The 25,976-nt window shown below is 41.0% G+C and overlaps 1 protein-coding gene across 1 annotated transcript in view; it reads left to right on the top strand.

Annotated features, from left to right (window-relative positions):
• Nucleotides 1–907: 907 nt before the first annotated feature.
• NPC1 (NPC intracellular cholesterol transporter 1) overlaps nucleotides 908–25,976 on the top strand; it is a 28,057-nt gene continuing 2,988 nt past the window's right edge. Inside the window, exons 1-22 of the mRNA XM_074576835.1 lie at nucleotides 908–1,149; nucleotides 8,239–8,361; nucleotides 9,551–9,657; nucleotides 10,248–10,423; nucleotides 11,336–11,503; nucleotides 12,134–12,383; nucleotides 14,293–14,369; nucleotides 15,041–15,411; nucleotides 15,793–16,019; nucleotides 16,550–16,650; nucleotides 17,653–17,755; nucleotides 18,725–18,914; nucleotides 19,316–19,498; nucleotides 20,217–20,331; nucleotides 21,048–21,175; nucleotides 21,264–21,404; nucleotides 21,995–22,084; nucleotides 22,198–22,388; nucleotides 23,162–23,277; nucleotides 23,723–23,852; nucleotides 24,242–24,442; nucleotides 25,248–25,479. Of these exons, the coding sequence (XP_074432936.1) occupies nucleotides 1,069–1,149; nucleotides 8,239–8,361; nucleotides 9,551–9,657; nucleotides 10,248–10,423; nucleotides 11,336–11,503; nucleotides 12,134–12,383; nucleotides 14,293–14,369; nucleotides 15,041–15,411; nucleotides 15,793–16,019; nucleotides 16,550–16,650; nucleotides 17,653–17,755; nucleotides 18,725–18,914; nucleotides 19,316–19,498; nucleotides 20,217–20,331; nucleotides 21,048–21,175; nucleotides 21,264–21,404; nucleotides 21,995–22,084; nucleotides 22,198–22,388; nucleotides 23,162–23,277; nucleotides 23,723–23,852; nucleotides 24,242–24,442; nucleotides 25,248–25,479 (3,501 nt within the window). The 5' untranslated portion in view covers nucleotides 908–1,068. The remainder of the gene's footprint in view (nucleotides 1,150–8,238; nucleotides 8,362–9,550; nucleotides 9,658–10,247; nucleotides 10,424–11,335; nucleotides 11,504–12,133; nucleotides 12,384–14,292; nucleotides 14,370–15,040; nucleotides 15,412–15,792; nucleotides 16,020–16,549; nucleotides 16,651–17,652; nucleotides 17,756–18,724; nucleotides 18,915–19,315; nucleotides 19,499–20,216; nucleotides 20,332–21,047; nucleotides 21,176–21,263; nucleotides 21,405–21,994; nucleotides 22,085–22,197; nucleotides 22,389–23,161; nucleotides 23,278–23,722; nucleotides 23,853–24,241; nucleotides 24,443–25,247; nucleotides 25,480–25,976) is intronic.

Below are 25,976 nucleotides of genomic sequence, written 5' to 3'. Positions count from 1 at the left end.
CAGAGGTCCCGGGCCAACACTTTAGCCCGTAAAGCTATGACATCTCGACTAGTCTGCATCTTTGTCAGCAGATGGCAATATCAGCTAAATTACATATTTTATTCTGGCGGCGCAATGTTCCTGGCCACGAAGGCAATAAAGTGGTGGTGAAATCACAGAGCGGCCGCGTGGGAATGCCTCGCACCCTGGCTTTCAGTGGGAATGCCTCGCACCCCGGGTTTCAGTGTGCCTCCTGCCAGACACATCCCAAGCCAGTCCCAAACGAACTGGTCCCAAACAAACAAGCAGATCCCAAACAAGAAAACAGGTCCCAAACAAACAGAGGGGCAGAGTGCAAACAGTGTCCCAAACCTGCTGATTGCAACACCGGACAGGCCACCCGGGTGCCAGCTGTATCCACCGGCACCCAAAGGCCCGGGACAGCCATTTTCTAGCCGGCGGCCGGTGCTGGGCCCTCATATTTAGGGCAGCCACACGGCACTGTGAGACCAACGCTTGGAAGTCATGAATTAGTAACTCCGAAGCAAAATTAAGCCGCTTTCGCCAAAACCGGGATTTTTAACGCGACTTCGGCATTTTTAAACTACGGGATCAACACTCCCGCGCCCGCACCCAGCCGCTGACCGGGAGAGGCACAGCTTCGCTCTGACACCGGGCCGAAACCCCGCGCCCCCGGCCGGGCAACCCCCTGCTGCGGCTGCGGCTCCCGCCGCCACCGCCCCCTGAGGGGCGTCCCGCCCGCGGCGTGAGGCGCGGCCCCGCCCGCCGCCGGTGGGAGGTGGCGCCCGGCGGCGGTTGGCGGTTGGCTGCGGTTGGCGGTTGGGGGCGGTGCGTGGGCGCGGCTCCCCCCGCTGCTCCCGCCCCGCCGCTTTTCCAAGGGGCCGGCCGTGGCGGGGCCGCCAGCACCGCCGGGCGTGGAGAGAGCAGCCCTTCCGGACCTGCGCGGCCGCGGCCGCCCGCCTCCTTCTCCTCTGCCTCCGCCCCCTCCTCCTCCCGGCTCATCTTCACCGCCTCTCGGTGTTGCGGCCGAGAGCCCCGCCGGCCCCCCGCGCCTCTGACCGCGCCGCCATGGGGAGCCCGCAAGGCAGCCTCGGGCGGGGCGGCCTCGGCCTGCTTGTTCTCTTCCTTCTGCTTCTGTCGCCTGTGCGGGTGAGTCCCTCCCGGGGGGGGCCGGGCCTCCTGGCACTGTCGGAGGAGAGGGAGCGACGGCATCCCCCACCCCCGGGTGTTGCTTCGTGGGGAGGGGGGAAGCTGCGGTGGGTGCCTGAAGCCGGAGGGTCTCCCGGGCGGGGAAGCGGGCTGAGGGAGGCGGCTGTCCCGGGTTAAGCCGGTGGGCTCGGGGCGGCACGCAGCTGAAGGGTGGTACCGGGCTGTCCGTCCCCTCCTCGTCCCCGGTGCGGCTCTACCTTCCCTTCTCCCTCGCTCCGTGAGCGGGTGCCGGGCGGGACAGCGCGGTGACACAGCAGGCCCGCCTGCCAGCACCTGAGGCGCCACAGCGGGCGTGCTCGGGCTTTAGCAAACTTCAACTTGTGCCCAGTGCCTGTCCCCGGCTATTACGGCGCACGGCGGCTGGCCGGGGTGCCGCGTTCCTGTGGCGTGCCCTGGTTATGCAATGGCCTGGGCATGTGAGTAGCCATCCAGTCACATGCTCGTGCGGAGGCTTGCATGTGTCCTCACGGTCTGGTTCGGTTTGCTCCGAGCGTTTCTTGTGCTAGGTGACAGCTTTCTGGGAGTAATAGGCTGTGTGTAGCAAGATCTGCTGTTTGTCGATGTGCCAATACTAAGACTATGTGTTTCCATAAAATTAAGGATTAGAGTAAATTGAACTTATACTTTAGGAAAAAAAAATAGTGCAAAACCTTCACTCCTCTCTTCTCAGTCACCTTTTGTTTATACTGTAGTCCAAGATAAGCGTGAGATACTCTACGTTCCTCCGGTGGAACAGGGAGTGTCTTGTAAGCCTTTGTGGCTTGTGTTTTGGTTTTGTTGTTGGTTTTTTTTTTCCCTCCTCTCTAACCCATTTGGAAACACACGTTCTAGGTCCAGTTTTAAACTCACAAGTTTGTCATTCTGTGTGTGTGCTGAGGTTATCCTGTCGTCTTTAAACAATCTCTTGATTGAACAGAACACTAGGAATTTATTCTTCTACCACTGGAGAAGCTGATTGTTTAGTAATGACTCATGATCTCCAGGTGGGTAGGTAATGGACTTCACACCTTATCAATACTCCTTTAGGTAATGTTCTTGGAGGGAGGTACAATTGTGTAGCAATGAGGTGTGTCCTAGGCTGGTAAGAAAATGACAAGATGTTTTCCTTTAGGTGACATAAGGATACTGGGCTAGAGGAGCTTGAAACAAGTTCCCCTAAGATTTAGGGGATCCTTGCAGAGGATGTGGCTTTGTGGTCCATAAAAAGTAAACGCTGTGAAATGACTTTAACCGTACAGGCTTCAGTTTTGTAAGAAGGCAAAATTCAATTTTTTTGCCATTAATTCTTACTTATAGCCTAACACTCCACAAAGTGGACCTGGATATCTTTCAAAGAGAAGCTGGTCCTTCAGTTAAACTGAGCTTATATAGTGTTAGATGGTTGCAGAAGAGAAGCATTGTGAAGGTGAACCTGTTCTCTCTCTCAAGTATACTTGTGTGACGTTCTCATGCTTTTGGTTGTAGTGTGTATAAACCAAAGTGTCATGTTTCTTCTTTTTAAAGAAGTCGGTGGACTAGAGTGGCATTTCAGTTTGCAATCCTTCCGTTACATACAATTTCACAATGAACTTGAAGTGTTCAGCCTGTATAGGATGCATCTTTCACTCTGAACAGTGCATGATACATGACTTTTGCCAGCTAACCTGTTACTAGTTGATAGTGAACTACCCATTAATACAACCTGAGAACTACATTGAAAATCTTGGCTCCTTTAGTTCCGTTTCTGAATGTGAACTTAGAGGAGGATGAAGTCTTGAAATTGTTCTTGTTCTTTTATGAGCATCCCAATGTACTGGGTGGCATCTTGTGTGCTTAATGGCAGCTGTTTCAGTTTATCCTTATATAATTATACTAAAACACAGGCTGTCAAATTAGTGGCTAAGCAAGGTTAGACACAGGTTTCCTAGTAGCAGCTGGGATCCCGAGCTGTAGGATATATTTGCGTTTCTGAAATCCTATGGGAAGATGTCAATGGCAGATGCTGCTCTGTTTCAGACTTGCCAAGTGGCCTGCAATGCAATGTTACCTGACCTTGGGCATGAAGTTCTGAAAAGCCTGTGTGGAGCAACTTGCTTGGCAGGGATGACAATATGGCTTCAGAAAAAGACAGGAACTACTTTACTTAAGTTACTTCCTGGAAAATCAGGAGTGACTTGTTCATAGTCTTTCTGGGTGGAAAGTGAGGATGCCTTCTTAGAAGGGGAGAGGTGACTGAAGGGAATGGCTGGTAGAACTGAATAGTATTTTGCTGGATAGTAGACAAAACAATCTAAGTGTTTTGCAGTATTATTGCTATTCCCCTGCAGGGTGTCAGAGGTATTTTGGTGCAGATGGCCTTAGTTGCAGACAGCTGCTAGTTTGGGGCCCTGTGGTTTCTGATCATGTGTGCAGTAAGTGTGTATTTTCCCAATTAATCATTGTCAGCTAACACCAGCTTGTTCCCACAGATACTGATGGCTATTATCATTATTGCAACTTTCTCCTCCTACTTGACCCAGGCTTCCCTGTGACTTGTGAAGTGTGCTTGGATAGCTCCAGAACCAGGGCTTGCTTTGCCTGATCAGGAGTAGCTAATGATTTTTCTGTCTGAAAGGGAACAGTCCCTTACCTATGAGCAAAGAAGCAAGAGGAGCTTGGCAGACAAAGGTTGTCTCTGAATTTGGCTGTCTCTGAACAAGTTACTGAAAGAGACAAAGTAAGACTAGGAATTAAGCCTGTAAAGTTTCCTTTAGTCCTTGGACCTCCCCCTCTCATAGGGAGGGCAGTGAGGTTATGTGCAACTTCTGGGGCAGATCTGCAAACTCGACCTATTTCCATAAACCAGTCTTGCCATTTATTAGGGGTAAAATGGTATTGTTTTTCCCTAGAACTCAGTTTCTCGACCTAGTGGGCAATATCAGCTGTTCAGTGTCATGTGGACTAGATATTAAGGTGGAGGCAGGGGGAAGAGTATGCTGTTTCCTGGAATCTTTCTTCTTGCTCTGCAAGATCCCAGATGTACCATCCTAGATGAAGGAAGGGGAAACAGCTGTGTCTGATGCTATTGCCTTTTCCATACATTAGTAATCTTAATTTGGAGAGCCAAACAATGTTCACTTGTCATCTGGTATTTGCAAGACTACAAATAGTTGCTGTTTCTGTGTACAATATCATCATTGTTCTTTGCTTAACAGCTACATATTCATTGTTGGTGATGGCTAATGTTGCTGGAAGCATTGAAGGTTATTGATCTGTTTCAACATGCAGTTGAAGGAACTTCAGCTGAAGTAAATGTGTTTATGATCTGTTGGAACATTAATATTATTGCAAATAAACAATGATGCCTGGGAACCAGAGAACTGTAACAGAACCTTTGTAGAATGCAAATAGTCATTAAATGTCCATACTTGCTTGTGTGCAAGTTCTTTATTAGGGTTCCTGGAGCTCTGACCTGAGGTGAGATTTCTCTTCAAATAGAACATGTCTACGAGAAGTCAGAATACACTCTTCTGAACTCGGGGGACATACTGAAGGCTAATGTTTGTATACTGCTAGATGGTTTCTATGCTGTGCTGGGGGCAGGAGGGAACAGCCTTAATCTAAGGTTATGTTGCTATTGCTTTGTAAAGCACTTGGGAAAGTCCCATTTTAAAATACAGAACACTTAGCAATGTGATTTTAAAAAAGCCCCAACAGTCAACAAAAACAACAAAACAAACAAACAAAACCAAAGCCCAACCCTGTGTTAGTCTTATGGAGTATCTCACCTTTTTAGAAGGCAGTTGGGTTCAATACAGCATTTCTCTGTTAATTTTGGGACTTGGAGGGCTTTCACCCATTTAAGAAAGATGATTGTTTGCCCAAATCTTAAGTGACTTGAAAGTCTGACTCTGCAAGCAGTAGCTTTGTTAACTGTGACTTATTTACAACCACACTGACTCATCCCTATCTCTTCCTACCAGTGTAGGGATGTTCTTCTGAAAGAATGGAAAGAGCAAAGTACTTGTCTTTTTTTGCAACTTACTCTAGCTTTTACTAGAGAAGAACTAGGGGGAAGAACTTCAACCTAGATCTTATCAGTGGTTATAGAGTAGTTACTTAGTTACTAGTAGTATCCCTGAGTACTGTCTGAACCCTAGGACACAAGCCCTCTCACATAGTTTGTGGCTGACTCTGCGATGAGCATGCTACTGACTTGTTAATGTCTGAGAGCTGTGTTGGTGACTTTAGGTCACTGACTTCAAGTGATTTGGTGATCCTTGATTTACAGGGGTTGAACAAAGGTTCAATCATTGTGAATCAAGGATCACCAAAGCTTACTGATTCAGGAAACAAATTCAGACTCTTATTAGTGAGATCCTGCTAAGTCATGGCATAAATATTTAATCTTAGATTGCCTCTGAAATCGAATTCTTGGTGTTAATATTGAAATAGAGTATTCAAACTCTCAGTTGTAGGTCTAAGTGCTCTTTCAGTAGTTAAAAGTAATTGATTGGTTCAGCTCTTCTAAACAGGCTGAAAGTTTGAGTAATAAACATGTTGGTTTTTCCATTGTAGCTTTTATTGATGTGGAACTTAAGCAATATGTTTCTAAATTCTTTATTCAAATTACAAGTGTAAACTAACACTAGTCTGAAACACCTCATCTTGCTTTTTCTTGTGTGTTTAGCTGAATAATTTTTGGTGCATGACCAAGTGTCATGTGCAAGTAAGTTGCTTTATTTTCTGTCTCAAAAACAATGTCAAAAAGCCTTGTAGGTAAACTTATAGACATAATACAGCCTGTATTTTATTTTGTATTTGTGTAGTTATAAGCAAGGAAGTGTTACCTTGAAATACAGATAGCATTTTTAAAACAATAGAACTATCAGTCAGCCTGAAGTAACTGAAATTTACTTTAAGATTTTCTATGTGAGAAGTACCCTGATAAGTGGTGGGATTTTTCATAACTAGTAACTGCATTACTAGTTTTACCACACTTTCCACTCTGGAAGAAACTGTGTCTTTCTGAAAATAGTAGGTTGATAATTTTGTAGGGTTTAAAAATTAAGAAGTGTTAGATAGCAAGACTCAATGAAGCATAGGAAATCTTTTCTTAGAAAGCATTCATAGAAAGTATGATTACAAACCGTTCTAGACTAAACATGGAAGCCAGCCTGATACTGAAGAAATACCTAATCCTGTTCTCATGGGCTGTAGTAAGCAGCTTAAAATTCTTTGCCCTTTTGCAAGAATAGCAATGTATCTGTGCCTCTTCATGAAAAGATGATTAATTCACTTCTAATGCTGGTACATACAAACACTCAACCATCTTCTTTCCTCACTAGTAGATTGTTTGCTATTAAAACTGGGGTATACAGGTGTGAGAAAGCAGAGGTGAAGATAGTGACTTATAAATTCGCACCAAAGAAGCATCGACTTCTCAGATTAATTTGTTGCATTGAACAAATTTACAATGTAGTTTCTGTAAACAGTCTCCAAGTTATAGGATTTTAACTTTCTGGCTTATGCTGGTGATAAACATCCAATGTTCACATGTGCAATCTTAAGGGATGCTTTCCAACTTGGATGTAAGAATATGGTGATACTTAGTGAACTAGTTAAGTGGTATTTACAGTGACTTTTGGACCTGGCTTATAGTGAGTAACTTTGAATTGGGCTATGTTGCCTAAGTTAAGTTAAAGGAAAAACAATTTTAACAGGGTCAGATACATTGGTGATGATTATTGTCCCTGATTTAAAAAAAACAAACAAAAAAACCCCCAAAAAACCCAAACCAATTACTGATATACTTTGAGAAGTACTGTCAATGTTGTTCAGCACAAAAATGGATGTTGCGGAGGCATTGTAATTCTGGATAGCTGTTGGGTAGTATGAATACAGCCTTTCAGGGGCCTCTCTGGTCAGTAAACAATGTTGTTCATGGTCAAGCACAAAGCACAGCAGTCTGTCCTTGCAGTGTAAGCATATGGTGTTCCTAAAAATGCTAGGTCAAGGCTGTTCAGGAGATGAAAATAGGTCAGTTATCTCTCAAAATGTACCATGCAAACTTCTGATCAGAGCTGGTAGAAGTGTACAAAATGTTTATGCAGTCTGCTTTGTACTTGCAGCCCAGGTGCATGGGAAAGCCTTGGAGCTGTCTTAAAGCTTTTGCTGAAAATAACTTTTGCTATTGCAAGTCTTAATTTTCAGAATAAATATTCTGTTTTAGTGCTTCAGATGTCTTGGTGTCAATATCACCGAACAAAAGTACAAGGCTGGCAAAGTGCCATTGTCCTCTTTCAATTTCCTTTCTTTATTTTATGCATGTAATAAAGAACTGATTTCTGAATTTTTCAATAGTCCCTTAAGTCAAAACCTCTTTAAAATGAGACTTGAAGCTTTTTTCTTTTTACTTAGCACTGTAAGTCTATTTGAATGTTGCATGCTTAGGCCCGAAAGTGGTGATGGAGAGAATCCTTTGATATTGACAATACATGGTATTCTATGGCGAGTGCAGAGCTGTGATGTTCTTCAGAATCCTGTTTATGCTGCCACTTCCTCAGTCTGCCACTGTAGGTGACTGAGTTTGCAAGAAGGATTAAAAAGTGGCAGGAGGAACTGAAATATTGCATATAAGCAATACACTTCTTTCCATGTACACTGACTCATGTGCTCTAAAGTGACAGTTTAACCCACTAATCATATGCTTTGTCTTGCATGAACAAATTGTTTTGTACACTGCCTTATATTTGGAGATGCTTTTCAAGTATTTAGATTTTTCTTAAGTAACACTTATACTTGGCCTTAACTATAGTCAGTGCACTTCCTGTTTCTAGACTAGGCAAGGAAGGGTGGGGAACTGAACTGGAGATCAGTGGTGATGTGCAGTGTGTCAAAAACACGTGCTTTTGTTAATGGGAGTTTTATGCAGTATGTGCTGATGTTTAAATTAGCAGGAAGTTATCTGGATTGTAAATGACTTTTGGAATGGTAGCACATAAACTCGACAATAGCTGAGGAATTTGGCACCTCTTCCTTTCAGTTAATCAATTATCTCGTGTTGGTTAGGTACTTCCACAATTGTGTGTCTGGTATGGGGAATGTGGAGTTGCTTCTGGAGACAAGAGATACAACTGTGCATATGATGGACCACCACTACCACTACCAGAGGATGGCTATGACTTAATGCAGGTGAGCTTCTTTTGGAAGTCTGCTGCTAAAATATAATTCTCCTACACTTTAGAAATCTGTCCTGAGTTCTGTGGGACCTGCACTATGATCTTAAGCTTTCTCAATGAGAAAGTGAACAGACTATCTCTGATGTTTGAGGTATAGCTTGTAGCCCTGTCTCCAACAGATGTGATTACAGGCTTTCACAAACATAACCTTAAATATAAGATTGGTTCACTTTCCTGCATATTTCCCTCACTGGTTTAACCACTCTTTAGTCAGACTTTTTTTGGACTATTCCAAACCATGATACATTCTGCAGTTATGCTCTTCTGATTTCTAAAGGTCAAGACTAAACTATGTTTTCCATCAACTGATCATTCCTGATATCTTCCTTAAATAGGAAGGCAGTAACTGACACTCATTCATGTGGAGCAAATTTGCACAAAGTTCTCTCCTTAACTGTGCCTGGTGTGAGGCCTTATTTCCATATCTGGGCTTTAGCTGTCAAAGTGAACAAAACAACAAATAGAGTTTGTGAATTTGATGCACCATATAGGATGATATTGCCAGACATGCCTTCTTGCAGATGATAGTTCAAAGCTTTAGAGTGTGAAATAGCTATAAACAATGGTTGTCTGGTGGCAGGAGTGACTTAAATATGTAGCAGAGCTATGTACTGTGTTGTACTGTTTCTGAAGACTTAATGTACAGTTCTTGTATGTTACTATCAGTTATACTTGTATTAAATGCATTTGTCTTTTCTGTAAACTGATCATGAAATAGCTCATCCAGGTAATTGATGATTTTGTGGTTAGTGTCTTGCTTTCTGAGACTTTAGGATCTGATACTAAAGGTATAGTAGAGGATAAGCTGCAGGAATACTTTCAACTTGGATAAACATGTGTTGTCCTTTTACTAGTAGACTCTTGAATACTGTTATCATTCTATATATAGACCCTGGTGACTAAAGATCATCTGAAGGAGCTTTTTAAAAGGAAGTGATGCCTTGAATAAAAGAAGTGATTCTTCTTCCCATTCTCTAAAGAATCTTATTGGCTAGACTGATTATTTTTTTTTCTATGCATCTCCCACATCAACAGCCACTGTCTTCTGAAATATGCTGAAGCAGAACCTATGATATGAGTTCTGAAGTCTTAAACATGCTTTTCCTTCCTCCCCCCTGATCTCAATACTGTGTTTATTTAAGGAACTCTGTCCAGGTTTATTCTTCGGCAATGTTAGCACTTGCTGCGATGTTCATCAGCTTCAGACTTTGAAAAACAACTTGCAGCTGCCTCTGCAGTTTCTCTCCAGGTATGCTAATGAATGGCAAAACAACTAGAGCTTTGTAACGTAATAGGAAAGCACATTAATGCTCTGCTGTTCAAGTAGACTGTAGAAAAGGTGTTAGTTTTATTTAAAAGCTTATTGATGCAAGCTCTCGGAGACTTACTCATCCATATCAGGAGGCTGTAATTTCATGAAACAATACTTGTGGTCTAGACTGAGTTAGTTGGTAGAATAAACATTACCTTTATTTGTCTCAAGCTACTGTAATTTGTAATGAAGCCTTCAGAAGAGAGTGACATATAGTTCAGTCATTTTGTTCTAACAGAAGTCTTCCTGCTGACAGCAGTTAAGTTTTCCTTCAAATTCTGGTAAAACTGTTTGTATCTGCTATTTGAGGTAGGCAATTTTGCTAGTGAATTATGTTGATGCTACTGATGAATATTAAGCAATTTTAAGCACCAACTAATGTTGTATTGCTAATTGAAAACTTGCAGAATTTAAATATTTTGTTCTGTAACTCTGAGCAGAATGTTTATGCTTGCTGTGTAGGTCAGATAAAATATGCCTTGCATCTTTACCTCTTAATCTGATTGTTGTTGACTTTCCTATTCCAGATGTCCGTCGTGTTTTTACAACTTGATAAACCTTTTCTGTGAACTGACTTGCAGTCCCTATCAGTCTGACTTTTTGAATGTTACAAGCACCATACCGTATTCTGATCCAGTTTTAAAAGAGAACAAAAGTAGCATTACAGAGCTGCAGTACTTTATTGGAGAACGCTTTGCAAATGGTGAGTGAACAGTGTGTTAATTTGCCTGGGATTTTGTCAAGGTAACAAGACTAATGCTTTTGCAGGAAGAATTGGGAGCCGGAAACATCTCTCTGACTGTCTTTTGAAGTTTGAGGCATTGAATAGCTACCATAGGTCCCCCGGAAACTGCTGGAATACTAACTTCTGCCTGGGTGGGAGACGTTGCACCGACACCATTACTAACAAGTGTTTTTTGAAGACTCAGCTGAGACTGGACATCTATACAAGTGGTTAATAGCTGATACCTCTGACTTGAACTTCAGAAAAATTAAGTTGTTACCAAATACTGAATGTCTAAAACCTACCCAATATTGAAACTGTCTGGCAAGTGTGGTAGTAAAGTTTGTACACGGTGCACTAGAGTGGCTTTCTAAGAGGCACTTGCTTCTCTTGAAATGGACTGTTCTAGTCCTTTGCCAAATCCAAAGTTTTTTTGAAGAACAAACAAATTTGGGTTGTATTTTGGTTATATAGCAATCTTGAAGCATTAATTCAATCTTTGTACACTTTGTGCAGCAACCGTTAATCAAATTGAGACATTTGAAAGTCATATGTGGCCTACAGGTCACAAGTACCTTAAATATTTGTCATAACTTTCCCTGAAAGGAGCTTTATATTAAGTATTTTTCCCTCTCAAACAGTAAAGTAGTTTTTGCATAATGCGGATAAAGGTGGCCTATGCAGAATAAGATAGCTGTAACAAAGCATTGCAACCTTGAATACTGTAAATACAACTGAAAGCATTATTTCACTATCTTAGTGTTTCTTCTTGAAAGCTATAAGCACATTCTTTGAACTTGGTGAGTCTTTAATTATTGGAAATACTTGGAATGCTTACTCAAATAATAACATTGATTTAATGACTCTTCTGTCTTCATGGACTCTCCCTAGCAATGTATAATGCCTGTAAAGATGTGGAGGCTCCATCAAGTAATGTTAAAGCACTGGGGCTGCTGTGTGGGAAGGATGTCAAGGACTGCAATGCGACCAACTGGATTGAGTACATGTTTAGTAAAGACAATGGACAAACTCCTTTCAGCATTATTCCTATCTTTTCAGGTAAGAAACTGTGTAGTCCTTGCCTCTGAAGCCTCTGTCGAAGGCTGTGTACTATAGCTAGTATACTGAGTTGTTAAACAGCTGCCTAGCAAGGAATGTCTGCATCCAGAGGCTTTCAAAGCAATGTAGGATAAACTGATGATCTCTTTGGATTTCTGCTTGGAAGTCATACTTTGCACTTGCTTTGTATGCGGCTTCTTGCTATATAGATATCTAAAACTCCTTAAGGGATGGACTGAGCTTAGGCAGCTGGTTACCTTATATTCCTTGGCAGTACTCTGATCCTTGAGGATTTCTTTGTAAGGAAATTGTTACATGTTTCACAATCTGAACAGATGAGGGGGGTGACACATCATTGCTGGGATGACAGAAGTATGTGCTTATTAGTTTTACAGACTGAAGTGTTCTGAAACATGACCAGTCATTTAGTTAGTAGACAACTATAAGTAGTTGTTACCTGCTGTAGAAAAGGCAGTAGCTTCTTCAGCTGTAAGACCAAGCAAAGTTACTCCATAGAGGCTAGGGGCTTCCATAGAAAGGGTAAACCCATTTAAATGGAAAGCTTGTGTTGTCAAGGTCCTGAATTTTTACCAGTAGTAAACTGGCTCTGCAACTTGTGATTTGTCATAGATGTTCCTGTCCATGGAATGAATCCTATGAACAATGCTACCAAAGGCTGTAATGAGTCTATGGATGATTCGACAGGACCATGCAGCTGTCAGGACTGTTCAATTGTTTGTGGTCCGAAACCTCAACCCCCACCATCACCTGCTCCTTGGCTTTTGTTTGGTTTGGATGCTGTGTATGTCATCATGTGGATCTCCTACATGGGATTTCTACTCATATTTTTTGCACTAGTTTTTGGAGTCTGGTGTTACAGGTAAAGCATTCAAAAATGCTCAGCTCTGAAAGTCAGTTCTCTTTTCTGTGAAAACTTGTTTTCCCAGGGCAGAATGCTTATGTCTCTACTCTTTCACACAACCAAAAGTCATATTCTGGGCAGATGCTTATACTTACAGGGAGTGTTCTAACACTTAAAACAGTATGGTACAAAGTTGAGTGCAGAAGTTGGTTTAGTTGATGCGCAACTCTAATATTGTCTGTAGCTACAGGATCAAATACGCAAATCTACAACTTTCATAAGCAAGGACTTGAAAGTACACAAAAGTCTGGGGAAATGCATATATCTGCTTCATCTGATTGACACTAAGCCTCTGTGGTAAAGAGTAAAGTCTCAGTTTAGCTGTGTCTGTTCCTGGATGGTATATATGAAGATACCAGAGCACTGTCTTCCAGGACCAATGAACTACCTTCATGTTCAAATGTCAGTCTTCTCTGGAAGCTGTGGCATCTTACAATGCTTAAGACTAGGTCAGTACACTAACAAACTAGTATCTTGGAGAACCCATATGACTAAGTAAAAATGCAGTCCTGTTCTCTTCCTCAAATCACTTATTCCTTAAGTTGTAACTGGAATGCGCTGGAAAATTCCAGTGATGGAGAGTCCTGTTTACCGCAGGCAGTGTTTCGTCAAAGTCTCCGTTACTTCTGTTGTTAAACACTGCTGCATGGATAACACACCATACTTACGTTAGGAGATGTGGCTGAGGGGGAAAGAATCAGTAAAAGTTTGACTTAAAGGTGGTGGGATTGTAGGAACTCAATTCAGCATCAGTGGGAGAGAGCAAGATCTAGTATTGGCAGCAATGTGGAATTGTAACATAGCTTTTCTGCAGACTAATACTTCTAATAAAACAATCACTGCCCTATTGCAAATTAAATCATGAATACTTTTCCTTAGTCTCTGATTTTGAAAAAAATAAACAGAGGCTGAGCTTCTAGTAATTACAGCATTTTGTAAAGCAAGGGGCAGCCAGTGCTATGTGATACTCACTAGTAAAGTGCAGAAGTAGCTGTAAATGCTTTGGTGTGGGTGTGCTAGCAATCTGGAGCAGTGGAAACCTATTAGTAATTCTTAATAACATTTTCCAGAGGCTTCCACTATCTAATATCCTTAAGCATGGTGGTACCTTTCAGTGCAACTTTAATATTGTTCAGTTATGACCAGGAATCTGAAATTGCTGTATAATAAGAATTAAATCTGTGTTCAAAAGGGTAGTGGGTACAACAAACTTACAATGTGCTCAGCAGCCTTATTTTGCTGGGCAATGTTTATAGTAAACTACATGAACTGGTGAGGTTGTTTGATCTGTCTGGCTCATAGCCCAAAACATCCTGCCATAATTGGAGGTCTGATTAGATTACCATGAGGAGGCTACTGAATTTATCTTCTGCTCCAGGTATCAGAAATGAGTATAAGCAATATAAGTCTGTCATAAGTGTTCTGTGCTGTAACTTCCTTGTCTTCAGGACAGGAACAAAGTACCTTACATTCCTTATTCTGGCTTCACCCTTTCTTCAGGCTAAGTAGGTGTAACTTAAGCAGTTTGACTAGTGAAGTAAAGTATTTCTAATATAGAAATCTCTTGCAAATGTTTATTACTTAAGTTATGACCAATTTAAAGAGTTTCTCTGTGCTCTTAATGCTACTGATCTTCTAAATATGTGTAAAGAATGTTTGCTTGATCCAAGCTGGAAAAGTTTATTAAGACAGCCAACAAGACTGTAAGTTGTTCCAAAGAATCATAAAGCTGGAGATTGCTGTTCTTGAGTGGATAGGTGTAGGGGGATATCAAATTTATTGCTAGCATTGGACTGTATTCTTGCTGAACAAACCCCAAAAGATATCTTTTTAGGGGAGCAGGGTAACATATCTTTTTGTCTTGCAGGAGGCGGCACTTTGTCTCAGAGTACACACCAATTGACAGCAATGTAGCCTTTTCTGTGAATTCCCATCGTGACAATGGTATGTCTTGGCTAAGAGTAATAGATTTATTAGAAACTCAGCTTAAGTGCATCTCCTTCCTGTGGATGGGCTCTGGAATTTTAGCTTTGTTAGGCCACGTAATCCATTTTTACAGGGCTTTATTTCAGTTTTTTTGGCTGGTATCTCTCTTCTCTTAGAGCAGTACTTAACCATATTCTGCTGGATGCTGAAAGCCCTGGTTGCGCAGTCTGTGGGGCCTATCTATGCTAATAGGAAGTTCTGAAGTGCTTTGTAGCTGGGGATGAAGGTGGCAACATGATGCTAAAATCAATTTGATCACTTACTGAGCCATCCACATATCCATTCAAAGCATGCTCTGAAAGAACTGTAGTTTAATTTGTGTAGCAGCTGAGGTAGCTCATTATAATGCTTATGTATCTTTTAGCTGCTTCCTGCCTTTATTTGCTGTGCCCACTGCTGTCAACGATAATTTTGCATTAGAAGGGGCAGTGTTAGGTACAAGCTGGTTTCTGCCCCCTTGATCTCAATCAGGGATTGTGTCCCTGGGTCTGACTTGTCAGTGTAGACGTTGTTTCTGGTGCTTACTACAAACACAGCTAGAATAAAATTTAATCTTTCCTAATGGACTTCAGGAGAATGCTGCTTAACTGACTTCTCAAACACTTACTGTTTACTTCTTGCTGTTACAGGAAAAGTTACCTGTGGTGAAAGGCTTGGTGAAAGGTTTGAGAATGGCCTAAGGATGACGTTCACATCATGGGGAGCTTTCTGTGTCAGAAATCCACGTCCTGTTATCCTTTTCTCGGTGGTCTTCATTGCAATGTGCTGCTCAGGCTTCGTGTACATTAAAGCAACTACAAACCCTGTAGATCTCTGGTCAGCCCCAAGCAGCCAAGCTCGTAAGGAGAAGGAGTACTTTGACACGCATTTCGGGCCTTTCTTTCGTACTGAACAACTTATTATTCAAGCGCCAAACAGTCATCCAGACACCTATTCACCCTATCCATCCGGAGCAGATGTACCTTTTGGGCCTCCACTTAGGAAAGACATTCTCCATCAGGTAATTGGGACTTCCCAAGAGGAAAGACCTAAACATACCTAACAGGTATAACCGTATGGAGTTGGCTTCCATCTGTAATGCCATGTGTCCATCAAAACAATTGCTAGATATTCACATATTAAAAATACTAGTCTTACTATAAAAGCTTTTTGCTGAAAACTTTTGACCTCTTCTATTAGAGGTAGACTTGCAAGATAAGTCCCAGTTAAGTATTCTTAGTGTGAAGACAGAAATAATGAGATTTAGTCATGTGCTTCTATTGATATGTGCCACTGCTGTTGGAAATTTACGGGAATATAGCATGCACTTAAGTTGTGTCTTGTAAGGGAAATGCTTTCTTGTGCTGCTCTTAAACTATGATTTATTTATGTTTTTTTCAAGGTTCTGGATTTGCAGGATGCTATTGTCAACATAACTGCCTCTTTTGACAATGAGACTGTAATGCTGAAAGACATCTGCCTGGCTCCTCTTGCTCCCTACAACAACAACTGCACTATACTAAGTGTACTGAACTACTTTCAGAACAGTCATTCTGTACTAGATCACGCTATTGGGGATGAGTTCTTTGTCTATGCTGACTACCACACTCACTTCTTATACTGTGTTCGGTAAGCAGTATGATTACATGTTTCTCTAGGCCAGCTAGGTCTTTGTCTTGCTGGCAAACAAAACTAGCTAGTTCTGGCTGCCCCCTTGAACCTTTTCTTACTCCTTTTTATAGTCTCAATACTGTGTGGAACCACAGATTGCTGTGGAATTGCAGAACAGCAGGAGTTGCATCTTAATCAGTTTTCAGGTTAAGCATGGTTTGGTGCAGACACTGGTTCCGTTTACCTTAACCATGTTTCAGATGCTTCTGAGAATTCTGAAACAGAAGACAGTTTCTAAGCTTTCACTTCAATTTATAGTTCAGTTGGGTAGAAGCCACTCCTTGTCTTGGAAGCTATAAGGAAGACACCTTTAAAACTGTATTTAAATTCAAAGCAAACATAGCACAAGGGCAATGTCTGGCTGGCAGTCTTATCTCATTTCTCTCTTGATAGTCAGTTATAACATAACAGCTTTACTTTTCTGTCCGGTGGTGCTGTCCCTTAGTTGTCAAGCAGAAGCTAACAATAATTGCTGGTGATCTCTTCAGGGCTCCAGCATCACTGAATGACACAAGCTTGCTTCATGATCCCTGCTTAGGAACATTTGGTGGACCTGTATTTCCATGGCTGGTGTTGGGAGGATATGATGGTAGGTGGCAAAACAGTGTTGCGGTTTGAGTCTTGAAAGTACGTACTTGTGTACTGTCTTAGGCACCAAAGGTGCATTCTCATTCAACACATATTTAAATGCATTTCAGAGAAACTGGAGTTTTGTTAAACTTTTTTAGTAAGTAAGGGTATTTTAAAGACTTCAGTAGATCAGTGCTGAGATTGGAGGTAGGCTGCTTGTATTTGATGCTTCCAGAGTAGTCTGTTACTGGAACATACTTGTCTTACTGAGAAGTATGCACGTGTTCAGTCTACTTAAGGCCTGCTAAAGGATCTTTAGTTTTTGGACACTAGGTAAAGATATGAAGTATCTCAAGTTGACATGTTGGGATATGTATATGTTTTTCTTTTGAGTTAGAATTAAGTTTTGTTACTGATCTGACAAAGCAGTTAAGAGTAGATTAAAATGTTGACAAGGGAAACCATTTCATAATTCTGATGACAGAATTTTGTTGAAGCAATTTATCACATTAAACATAATTTGATAGATACAACAAACATAAATGTACTAAAACAGGCTTTGAAGGCAAGCACTTGATTAAACTGTAGATTTTTGTACTGGCTTTGAATGCAAGCACTTGATTAAACTGTAGATTTTTATACTCGCTTTGAGTAAAACCGAAGTATGCAAAAAGCACCGTGTTTAAGAAACCACATCCTGTTATCTCACTAAATGGAAAGTCATAAGCACTGGTTATATAGTAGCTTGTTGTCTAACTGTGCAACAGTTTAATGTTGGGGTGCCACAAACGTGTTAAATAATGAATGTTTACTTTTGAATGCAATCTGGAATGCTTATCAACTTCCATTCTTATTTCAGTAGTGTCTACTATTTCAGTAGGTTTTTTTGAGGACTCAGTGTTCTTAAACAGAATGCATTTTATGGAGTTGTGGGGATGGGTTTGCTTTGGACAATGCTAATTTTAAACTTAATTGTACCTGTCTATACTGGAATGTTAATAATTTTTTTCCTACTCTATAGATGATAACTATAATAATGCTACAGCTCTTGTTATTACTTTTCCTGTCAACAACTACTACAATGACTCAAGAAAGCTAATGAAAGCCTTGGCATGGGAAAAAGAGTAAGTAGGATTCCTGTGTTTTGAAATGCATATGTTACTTAGAGCAACCTTTGAATGTAGATACATGAAAAACACCTGTGCTGCACTGACAGTTTCTCAGTGTAACTGCAGGGATGTTTTGAGAAGCAGCAAAACTTGTTAATGGTAGACTATGCTGGTCATAAGACTTTCACTTTGTCTGACATAGTTCATTTGTTTTGAGGAGATAGGTCCTAGTCTTCTTCGTGGCCATCTAGTCCAGTAGCACTTGCTGATAAGTAACTTTGGAAAGGATTTTATATATTTCACTTTGGCTAGAATTACACAAGTAGACTGTCCAATCCACTGGACCATTACCACCAGTGGAAAGGTCTAGCATTTACATGTAACTTTTAAACTGTAATTTTTACAAAAGCCTTCAAGATGAGGATCTAAAGCTTTCAGTCCCTTCACCATATTGAAGAGCTGATGTTGGCTTACACAGGCCAACTGCTCTGGCTAACAGTTCAGATAAAAACTACTAGAAAGTCTGAGACTAAGTACAAGTATAACTAGTGTCTACTTGTGTCACAAGCACCTCCCTTCAGTTAGGGGAACTGAAATAAGGGCTAATAAATTGTTCAAGTACTGTAAGCAAGCTGCAGTCATATTTCATGTGTGTACTTTGAGGCTTAACTTTGAGGGAAAACTGCACTTGTGCTTTGAAATAGTTTATGCTTATGCAAGATATCTTGCTGTCCTCAAACTCTGGAGAGAACATGGAAGGTATTTCAGCACAGTGTATTTCTAGTGCTTGGAGTAGAGTTCTAGGGATGCGTAGTCAGCGTCCTGCTTTTAAAAATGAGGAATGTCCCTGAAACTACTGCTTGGCCACATTGCACTCTTGTACCACACAGATGATTTAAATTTACCTTCAGTTGACTTCCAAGTATTGCTAATACAAGATGTTTTATCCTTTAAAGTGTGATGGGATCTTTTTTTTTCTTTTAGGTTTATTAACTTTTTGAAGAACTACAACAATTCAAACTTAACTATATCATTTTCTGCGGAACGGAGTATTGAAGACGAAATCAATCGTGAAAGCGACAGTGATATTGGCACTGTGTTGATAAGCTATATTGTAATGTTTGTATACATCTCCATGGCTTTGGGACATATCCAGAGCTGTAGAAGACTGCTGGTATGTGTATAGTTCTCATTGCTACAGGTTGCTGACTAGTTTTTCTTAGCTTTAAGTGACTGAAGTATTTTTTGCAGACTGCTTACATTCAATCTTGTCTTAAAGCATTGAGCCCTCATCCTAGCAGGAGCTAGGACAAGCATTGTCCTTCTTGTCGTACTTGAGAATTTGTGTGCTTCGTAGCCTCAACTAAGTCTATTTTCACTTAACGTGCCGTTAACTTAAGCTTTAAGACTTGTAGACTTAAGTTGGTTTTTTTTCAATATCTGGATCTTCAAAAGAACTGGAAAAGTAAGCTTTCTACTAGCTTTGCTAAATGTAAGGGTGTTTTTTTACCTTTGCTATAAGCTGTCCTGGGTGGTGATGCTGGTTTGGTTGACAGTCATTACAACTTTTTTTAGGTGGATTCAAAGATCTCCCTGGGCATTGCAGGAATCCTGATTGTACTGAGCTCGGTAGCATGTTCTATAGGCATTTTCAGCTACTTTGGAATCCCACTGACACTAATTGTGATAGAAGTAATTCCCTTCTTGGTGCTGGCTATTGGGGTGGACAACATTTTCATTATAGTCCAGACACTTCAGGTATGTATTCTTTCATACAGACTCTCCTAAATGTGCCTGTTATCTTTGAAGGCTGTTAACTTGAAGCAGAAGGTTTTCTGCATTCCAGTACTCAGCCCAGTCTGAGCAGCTCTGGACTCTCTCACAAGATACGTAGTGACCTTGAAGACAGACAAGATTATATGTACATTGATCCCCCACAAAAAAATAAAAACAGCTGCTTTTTCTTGCCGCTGGCTGATATCAGGCTCATTTAACATAGTTTCTAGTCCGCATACAAGTGAATAATACTTTGAACATCCTTCTCTGTTAGTTGTAGAACTTCAGTATTTTGATCACTTGTAATCTTAGTGTATTGTGAGCAGTAATCATGGAATAAACTACATGCTTCAGACCATGGACTTCTGACATTAAGTTTTAGTTGGTAATTGTCTCTTTAATTTGACAGGTTCAATAACCCACTGAAACTGGCACTGCCTCTGGCAAGTGTGTGGTTTTGTCTGAAGCACTGAACTTATTACTGTATTTTAAGTTACTTTTTAAGCAAGGCAACAGGGGATGCTCATGTTGCTCTTGTATTAGAGAATCTCTGCTTTTTTATCTAACTCATGTTAAGGCAGTGAAAATGCTAAAAGATAGGTTTAAATTCTTAAAATTCGGTGGTTTCTTTAAGCCATATGTGAAAGCACTTTTTAAAGTGCATGATTCCTAATTATAATAAATTATTACCTTAAAACAGAGAGATGAGCGCCTCCAGGGTGAAACTCTGGATAAACAGATTGGCAGAGTCTTGGGAGATGTGGCACCCAGTATGTTTCTCTCATCTCTTTCGGAGACTGTGGCATTTTTTCTTGGTAAGACTTTTTAATATTTGAAGATAAGGGCCTTATCATATCTGCATGTTGCAAGAATAAATGCAAAACTAAAATATAAACTGGCATGCTTAAAAAGATGTAACTCTTCAGCTTGAAAGGCTGGGCTTTTTTACTGATTTGTTGTGACTAACAAGACTAAATTTGACCTTAGTAAGTATCCAGTGTCAGGGTGTACTAACTCCTGTATTGCATTCAGTCATCTTCCCGCTACTTGGAAAAATGCCCCTATGACAGATTGTTTGAGGTTCACTCTTATGTGTGAAGAACAAGTATGTGTTGGAGGCATATCTTATGTTGTTACCCTTAAAGTATAAATTGGCCTTCTTTCATAATGAACTTATTTGCTCAGAGTGTAATTTGCCGTTGGCTCAACTGGCATTGAGTGGCTTAATATTGAAGCAAGGTCTTGCTTGACAGCACTCCTTAACTACCCTCTTATGCAGCCTGCACAAGACTGGTAACTTTGGAATTAAGAAATGTCTTGAATCTTGTGGCTTTGAACAGCCTTAATGCTGTCAAACAGGTCAAAGACATCAGTCATAGCCAGGCTTATATCAGCTGTTTTCTTTACTCTGAAGAGAGATACTCTTTGTCATGCTACAAGGCTAGCACTTAAATTGGGTATCTGTCTAGAAAATGCTCGTGCGTTTCGAAGAGAAGGGAGCTTGCTTAACAAACTGGGTCACTTCCTTCAGGGACACTGTCTACGATGCCAGCGGTTCGCACATTCTCCCTTTTTGCTGGAATGGCTGTGCTCATAGACTTTATTCTTCAAGTCACTTGCTTTGTAAGTCTCCTGGGCTTGGATATTAAGCGTCAAGAGGTGAGTGTAAATGCATGTGTAACTGCAGTGTAATAGGGATGGCATCTTCTGCAGAACCATACTAAATCTGCATTTAATCCATTTTCAGAGGAATAGACTGGATATTCTGTGTTGCATCAAAAGCAATGAAGAAATGAGTGGAGTACAGCGTTCGGAGAGTATCTTATTTCTGTTCTTCAAAAATCTGTATTCTCCGTATCTGCTTAAGGACTGGATGAGACCAATAGTAGTATGTATACTCTGTTTAAAGTAAGCAGTCATCTAAACTTGAGCAAAAGTATAGTGAGCCTGAAGGTCTAAATACTGAAGAAAAATCTTCACCACAGTGAAACAAATGAAGCTTCTGGTATTTTTGCTTTCAGCATTAGTGTTGGAATACTTTTGTAACTGCAAGAGTATTTCTAGTAAATAGAGGCTTGACCTTGGATTGTCCAAAGCCCAGATTTAAGGGTTGCATTACTGACAATCAAATCACTTTAGGTGTATGTCAGAAATCATCACACGTTGGCTCCCATGCTGCGTTAATCTAGACTGTTGTTGCTGAATCTGTGATTTGGTTTGAGGCTACTGTGCGTATTTACCCAAGGTGTTTGGCATATCTTTCACTGCTGCCTTCTAAGTATAAATTTTCCCTTATGACTCCAAAGGGAGCTTTGTGTAAGTAGGCCTTAGGTTTGTACTAAGCCTGGGTAGCATATTTAAACTAGAGCCTCTTTGTGTGGTTCCTATTAACTTAGTAAGTTACTTCTATTGTTTGTTGTTTCTGCCCAGTCCTCACTTCCATGACTTTGGTGGTTGTTTTTGTTTTTTTTTTTTCAGATAGCAGTGTTTGTGGGTCTCTTGTCATTCAGTACAGCAGTTATGCACAATGTAGAGATCGGACTGGATCAGTCTCTCTCAATGCCAGATGTAAGTCTTAAGAGTGTGTCGCTCTTCAGCAATTTGTGGCTGAATTGAAACCTTGATACCTTGTTGTGCTACCTCAATGTTATGTAATAGTAACTCAAAACTTTGCCTTTAAGGACTCCTATGTAATGGATTACTTCATCCAGCTCAGCAAGTACCTGCATGCAGGTCCTCCTGTCTACTTTGTCCTAGAGGAAGGGCACAACTACACCTCTTTGGAAGGGCAGAACATGGTGTGTGGTGGAATGGGATGTAATAATGATTCACTTGTCCAGCAAGTCTTCAATGCTGCAGAAATTGGTAGCTAGTAAGTCTTTCATGCTTTTCTCTGCATAATCACATGGAAGAGATGTAGCTGACGGGTATGTCCTTTTAATTTAGTTCAGGCTTAGCTGTTGATGGTACAACTGACACTCTAGTACTGGCTTTATATTGCGTTGGGGGTGGGAGGGGAAGGGAAAAAGCTGTGGGAATCTCCTAGAATGAGGATAAAACCTGTCTGGACTGGTGGGATATATTGATTTTCTTGGGTTTGGAAAAGGGGCTTGATCCTTCAAGGCATCTGGGAAGAAAAACTCACGAAAATCTCTCAGTATGGTTAAGCTCTCCTAGAAAAGACTTGCGTGCTCAGCTTCTAAACTTGTGTAGCCTAGCAAGCCTAAGCAAGAATTATATCTGGAATTCAGTAGTAAACATCTGAAGAAAGTCTCTTCCTGATGCTTTCCACTGTAGTTGAGTGGTTTTACTTCAGCCTAACTGAAGGAGGAGCCTTGCTTGAAAACTGAGGAAACAATATCTGGAATAAGATGGGGCATGGAGTGGACAGGGGAATGGAAAGATGAGCTTGGCAGTGGAACTTGAATGCAGGGAAGAAGCTCCTGCTTGCTGTTTGCTAGCTGCGGTGTTACAAGCAAGACTGGCTCCTCGATGGGGTACTGGGGCACAGGTAGGACTATATGAAGAGCTCAGTAGCTTGGACCAGAATGAGTTGACATGGTGTAAGTCAGCACTGGAGAGACCAAGGGATGTGTTGTGGAATGACACGTTACTGATGATGGATATGTTACATTGTTTTATTAGCACAAGGATAGGCTATGCCCCATCATCCTGGATTGATGACTACTTTGACTGGGTGAAGCCACAGTCATCCTGTTGCAGAGTCTACAATACCACTGGACAGTTTTGCAATGCTTCAGGTATTAGCATCCATCTTGTTGCTAGGGGATTAGCTTGGTTTATAAGTTTCACAGCCAAAACATTTTATCATGGTATGAGTCAGGCGAATAGCTCTTACTGTGAGCAGGCACCTCTTGAGTTGCCCTCTTAATTTGTTTGAACTGCTGCCTGAGAGAACTTCAATATTCTACTGGAATGCTGGAGGCTGAAGACAGCCTACCTAGACAGCCAATGCTAGAATATTAAAAAAAAAAAACTTGCTATAAAATTTTTGATCCTTCCACTAGTTTCACTAGTGTGCACAAACTTTAGTGCTCTATTTTTGTTTGGATCCTTCAGTTTAGTATAATTCTTATTGGGCCTAATGTAGATAGCTTATGGAATTGTATTGCAAGTCAGAAGTTATTAGTGTTACAACAAAGAATACTTGAACTTGTAGCTGACCTTCTTCCTGTATTTCTTCAGTCACTGATCCATCCTGCACTCGTTGTCGACCACTGACTCAAGAAGGCAAGCAGAGGCCACAGGGCAAAGACTTCATGACATTTTTGCCGATGTTCCTATCGGATAACCCTAATCCTAAATGTGGCAAAGGGTAAAAGCTATATTCTGTATATCTTGCTTTTAGACCAGTGTGTAAAAGATACTTGCTGTGGAAGTGTGACTTATGTCTACAAGGTCCGATATCTAATGTCCTTCTAAAAGGCATACAAACATTGACATCTCACCTGTTCTATAGTATTTTCTGAAACAAAACTGGAAAAAAAATGCGTCGTCAACTAAGTGGAACGGCAACTTTCCTCTGTACAAAGAGGAACAATTTCTATAGTCTGTTGTAGTATATCCGGTGTAATCTTGAAATGTATTGTGCTCTGAAGCTTTTGTCAGTTTTGGGAAACTGTTAGAAACAAGATTATAAGTTATAAAAGCTAATAATTTTGAGTGGTGCACACTGACCTCTAAAACATCACTATGTTTATATAGAGGACATGCTGCATATAACTCTGCTGTCAACTTTATAAACAACAAATCTGATGTTGGAGCTACCTATTTTATGACTTACCATACTGTACTGAAAACATCATCTGATTTTATTGATGCTATGAAGAAAGCTCGGATTATAGCAGATAACATTACTGAAACCATGGGCATCAAAGAGAAGAGCTACCGGGTGTTTCCTTACAGGTATGCTTAGATCTTTCTTGCCTTAGTGACAAATATTCAACTTGAGGAACTGAGAAAAGGTGCTGGTTAATAAGATGTTAGAGACTTGAGTTTTGTCTAACAGGAGGTAATACAGGGACTCTGGAATGTCTAGTAAAACTACAAAACCACAACTTAACTCAAGAAACCTGTCCTTCACTACAAAGGTAGCTCTGGCTTCAGCTTGGGCACTTCCTGGCTTTCATAGCAGGGTTTAATAGTTCTAACTGAAGCAGATATGTCAGCTTGGGTCATTGCAAGCTGTAATGTGAAGGTATTGACTTCAAACTTAAGTTATTTAAACTTAAAGCAAAGGCAGCAGTGATGTCAAGTACTACGTGTCTAATCCTTGTATGATTAACTAAAGACTCTGTATAAGAGTACCGCAATGAAGTTGAGTTGGAATTGGTATCTGTACAGCAGCAATACTAATCTCTGCTGCAAAGAATCCTGGCCATCCTTATGGTCTCACTGCATGATGAATCAGTTCAGACCCTCTGTGATAGTTCCTGTAGATACCACAGCCTTCTGGCAATTACTGCAGCTGCTTATATTGAGGTGTGGGAATTGCCCTGACCTCCAGATACAACCTTTATTTGAAGCGTTAGTGGAGAACTGTCATATGACAGACAGTGTTCCATAGGAGTCATTCCACTGATGGTGGGAATCCAGGTCCTGTTGCTGACTTCTATTAGGAGGGAACTACTTTATCCTTAGCACAGAAGCTAATCTAATATTAGTATATAACAAGGAAGATGGGTAACTGCAACTTCTCTTCTTTCCGCAGTGTGTTTTATGTCTTCTACGAACAATACTTGACAATTGTGCACGATGCTATCTTTAACCTCTGTATCTCCTTGGGATCAATATTTTTGGTGACAACTGTGCTGCTTGGGTTTGAAGTATGGGCTGCTGTTGTAGTTTCAATAACTATTGCTATGATAATCATCAACATGTTCGGAGTGATGTGGCTCTGGGGCATCAGCTTGAATGCGGTTTCATTAGTAAATCTTGTCATGGTAAGTTAACAAGCCATCCCTCTGCTGCTGTTTCCAAGTCTTGAACAGTTCTGCATGTCTTACGTGTATATTCATGATGCCAATAGTATTTTCTACTAAACTTTGACAGGCATTTGAACAGTAGTGGAACTATCTTAATATGTCTAGATGGTGTGTAGAAAATAGGTCTGACAAGTAGTGCTAGAACTGATAAGATACAGCTTACAGTTCAATTGCTGTATTGCATCTGGTGCTGGTACACTCTTCTGCAGCAACAGTTGTATTGCTACGGTATAGGCCAGGTGCTGTTGCACATCAACGGAGGATGTTCAGGCCCAAGGTAAGGACACATAGGTTAGTGCTAAGGCTTCTGCTGTACTTACGTTCTATGAAGTAGATCTGTGATGTGCTGGCACCAGTGTTGTTCCTGCATAAATGGATGAAACCGCTTGAGCAGAGAGTGCCTTGGTGAAACACTCCAGAACTTAGTAACTAATAGCTGAGCGCTAGAGCTCTGC

The sequence above is a fragment of the Larus michahellis genome, chromosome 2 (genome assembly GCF_964199755.1).
Source record: "Larus michahellis chromosome 2, bLarMic1.1, whole genome shotgun sequence".
In the NCBI taxonomy this organism is placed as follows: domain Eukaryota; kingdom Metazoa; phylum Chordata; class Aves; order Charadriiformes; family Laridae; genus Larus; species Larus michahellis.
The sequence above is the reverse complement of the archived record's forward strand: the minus strand, read 5'-3'. Positions and strand labels throughout refer to the sequence as shown.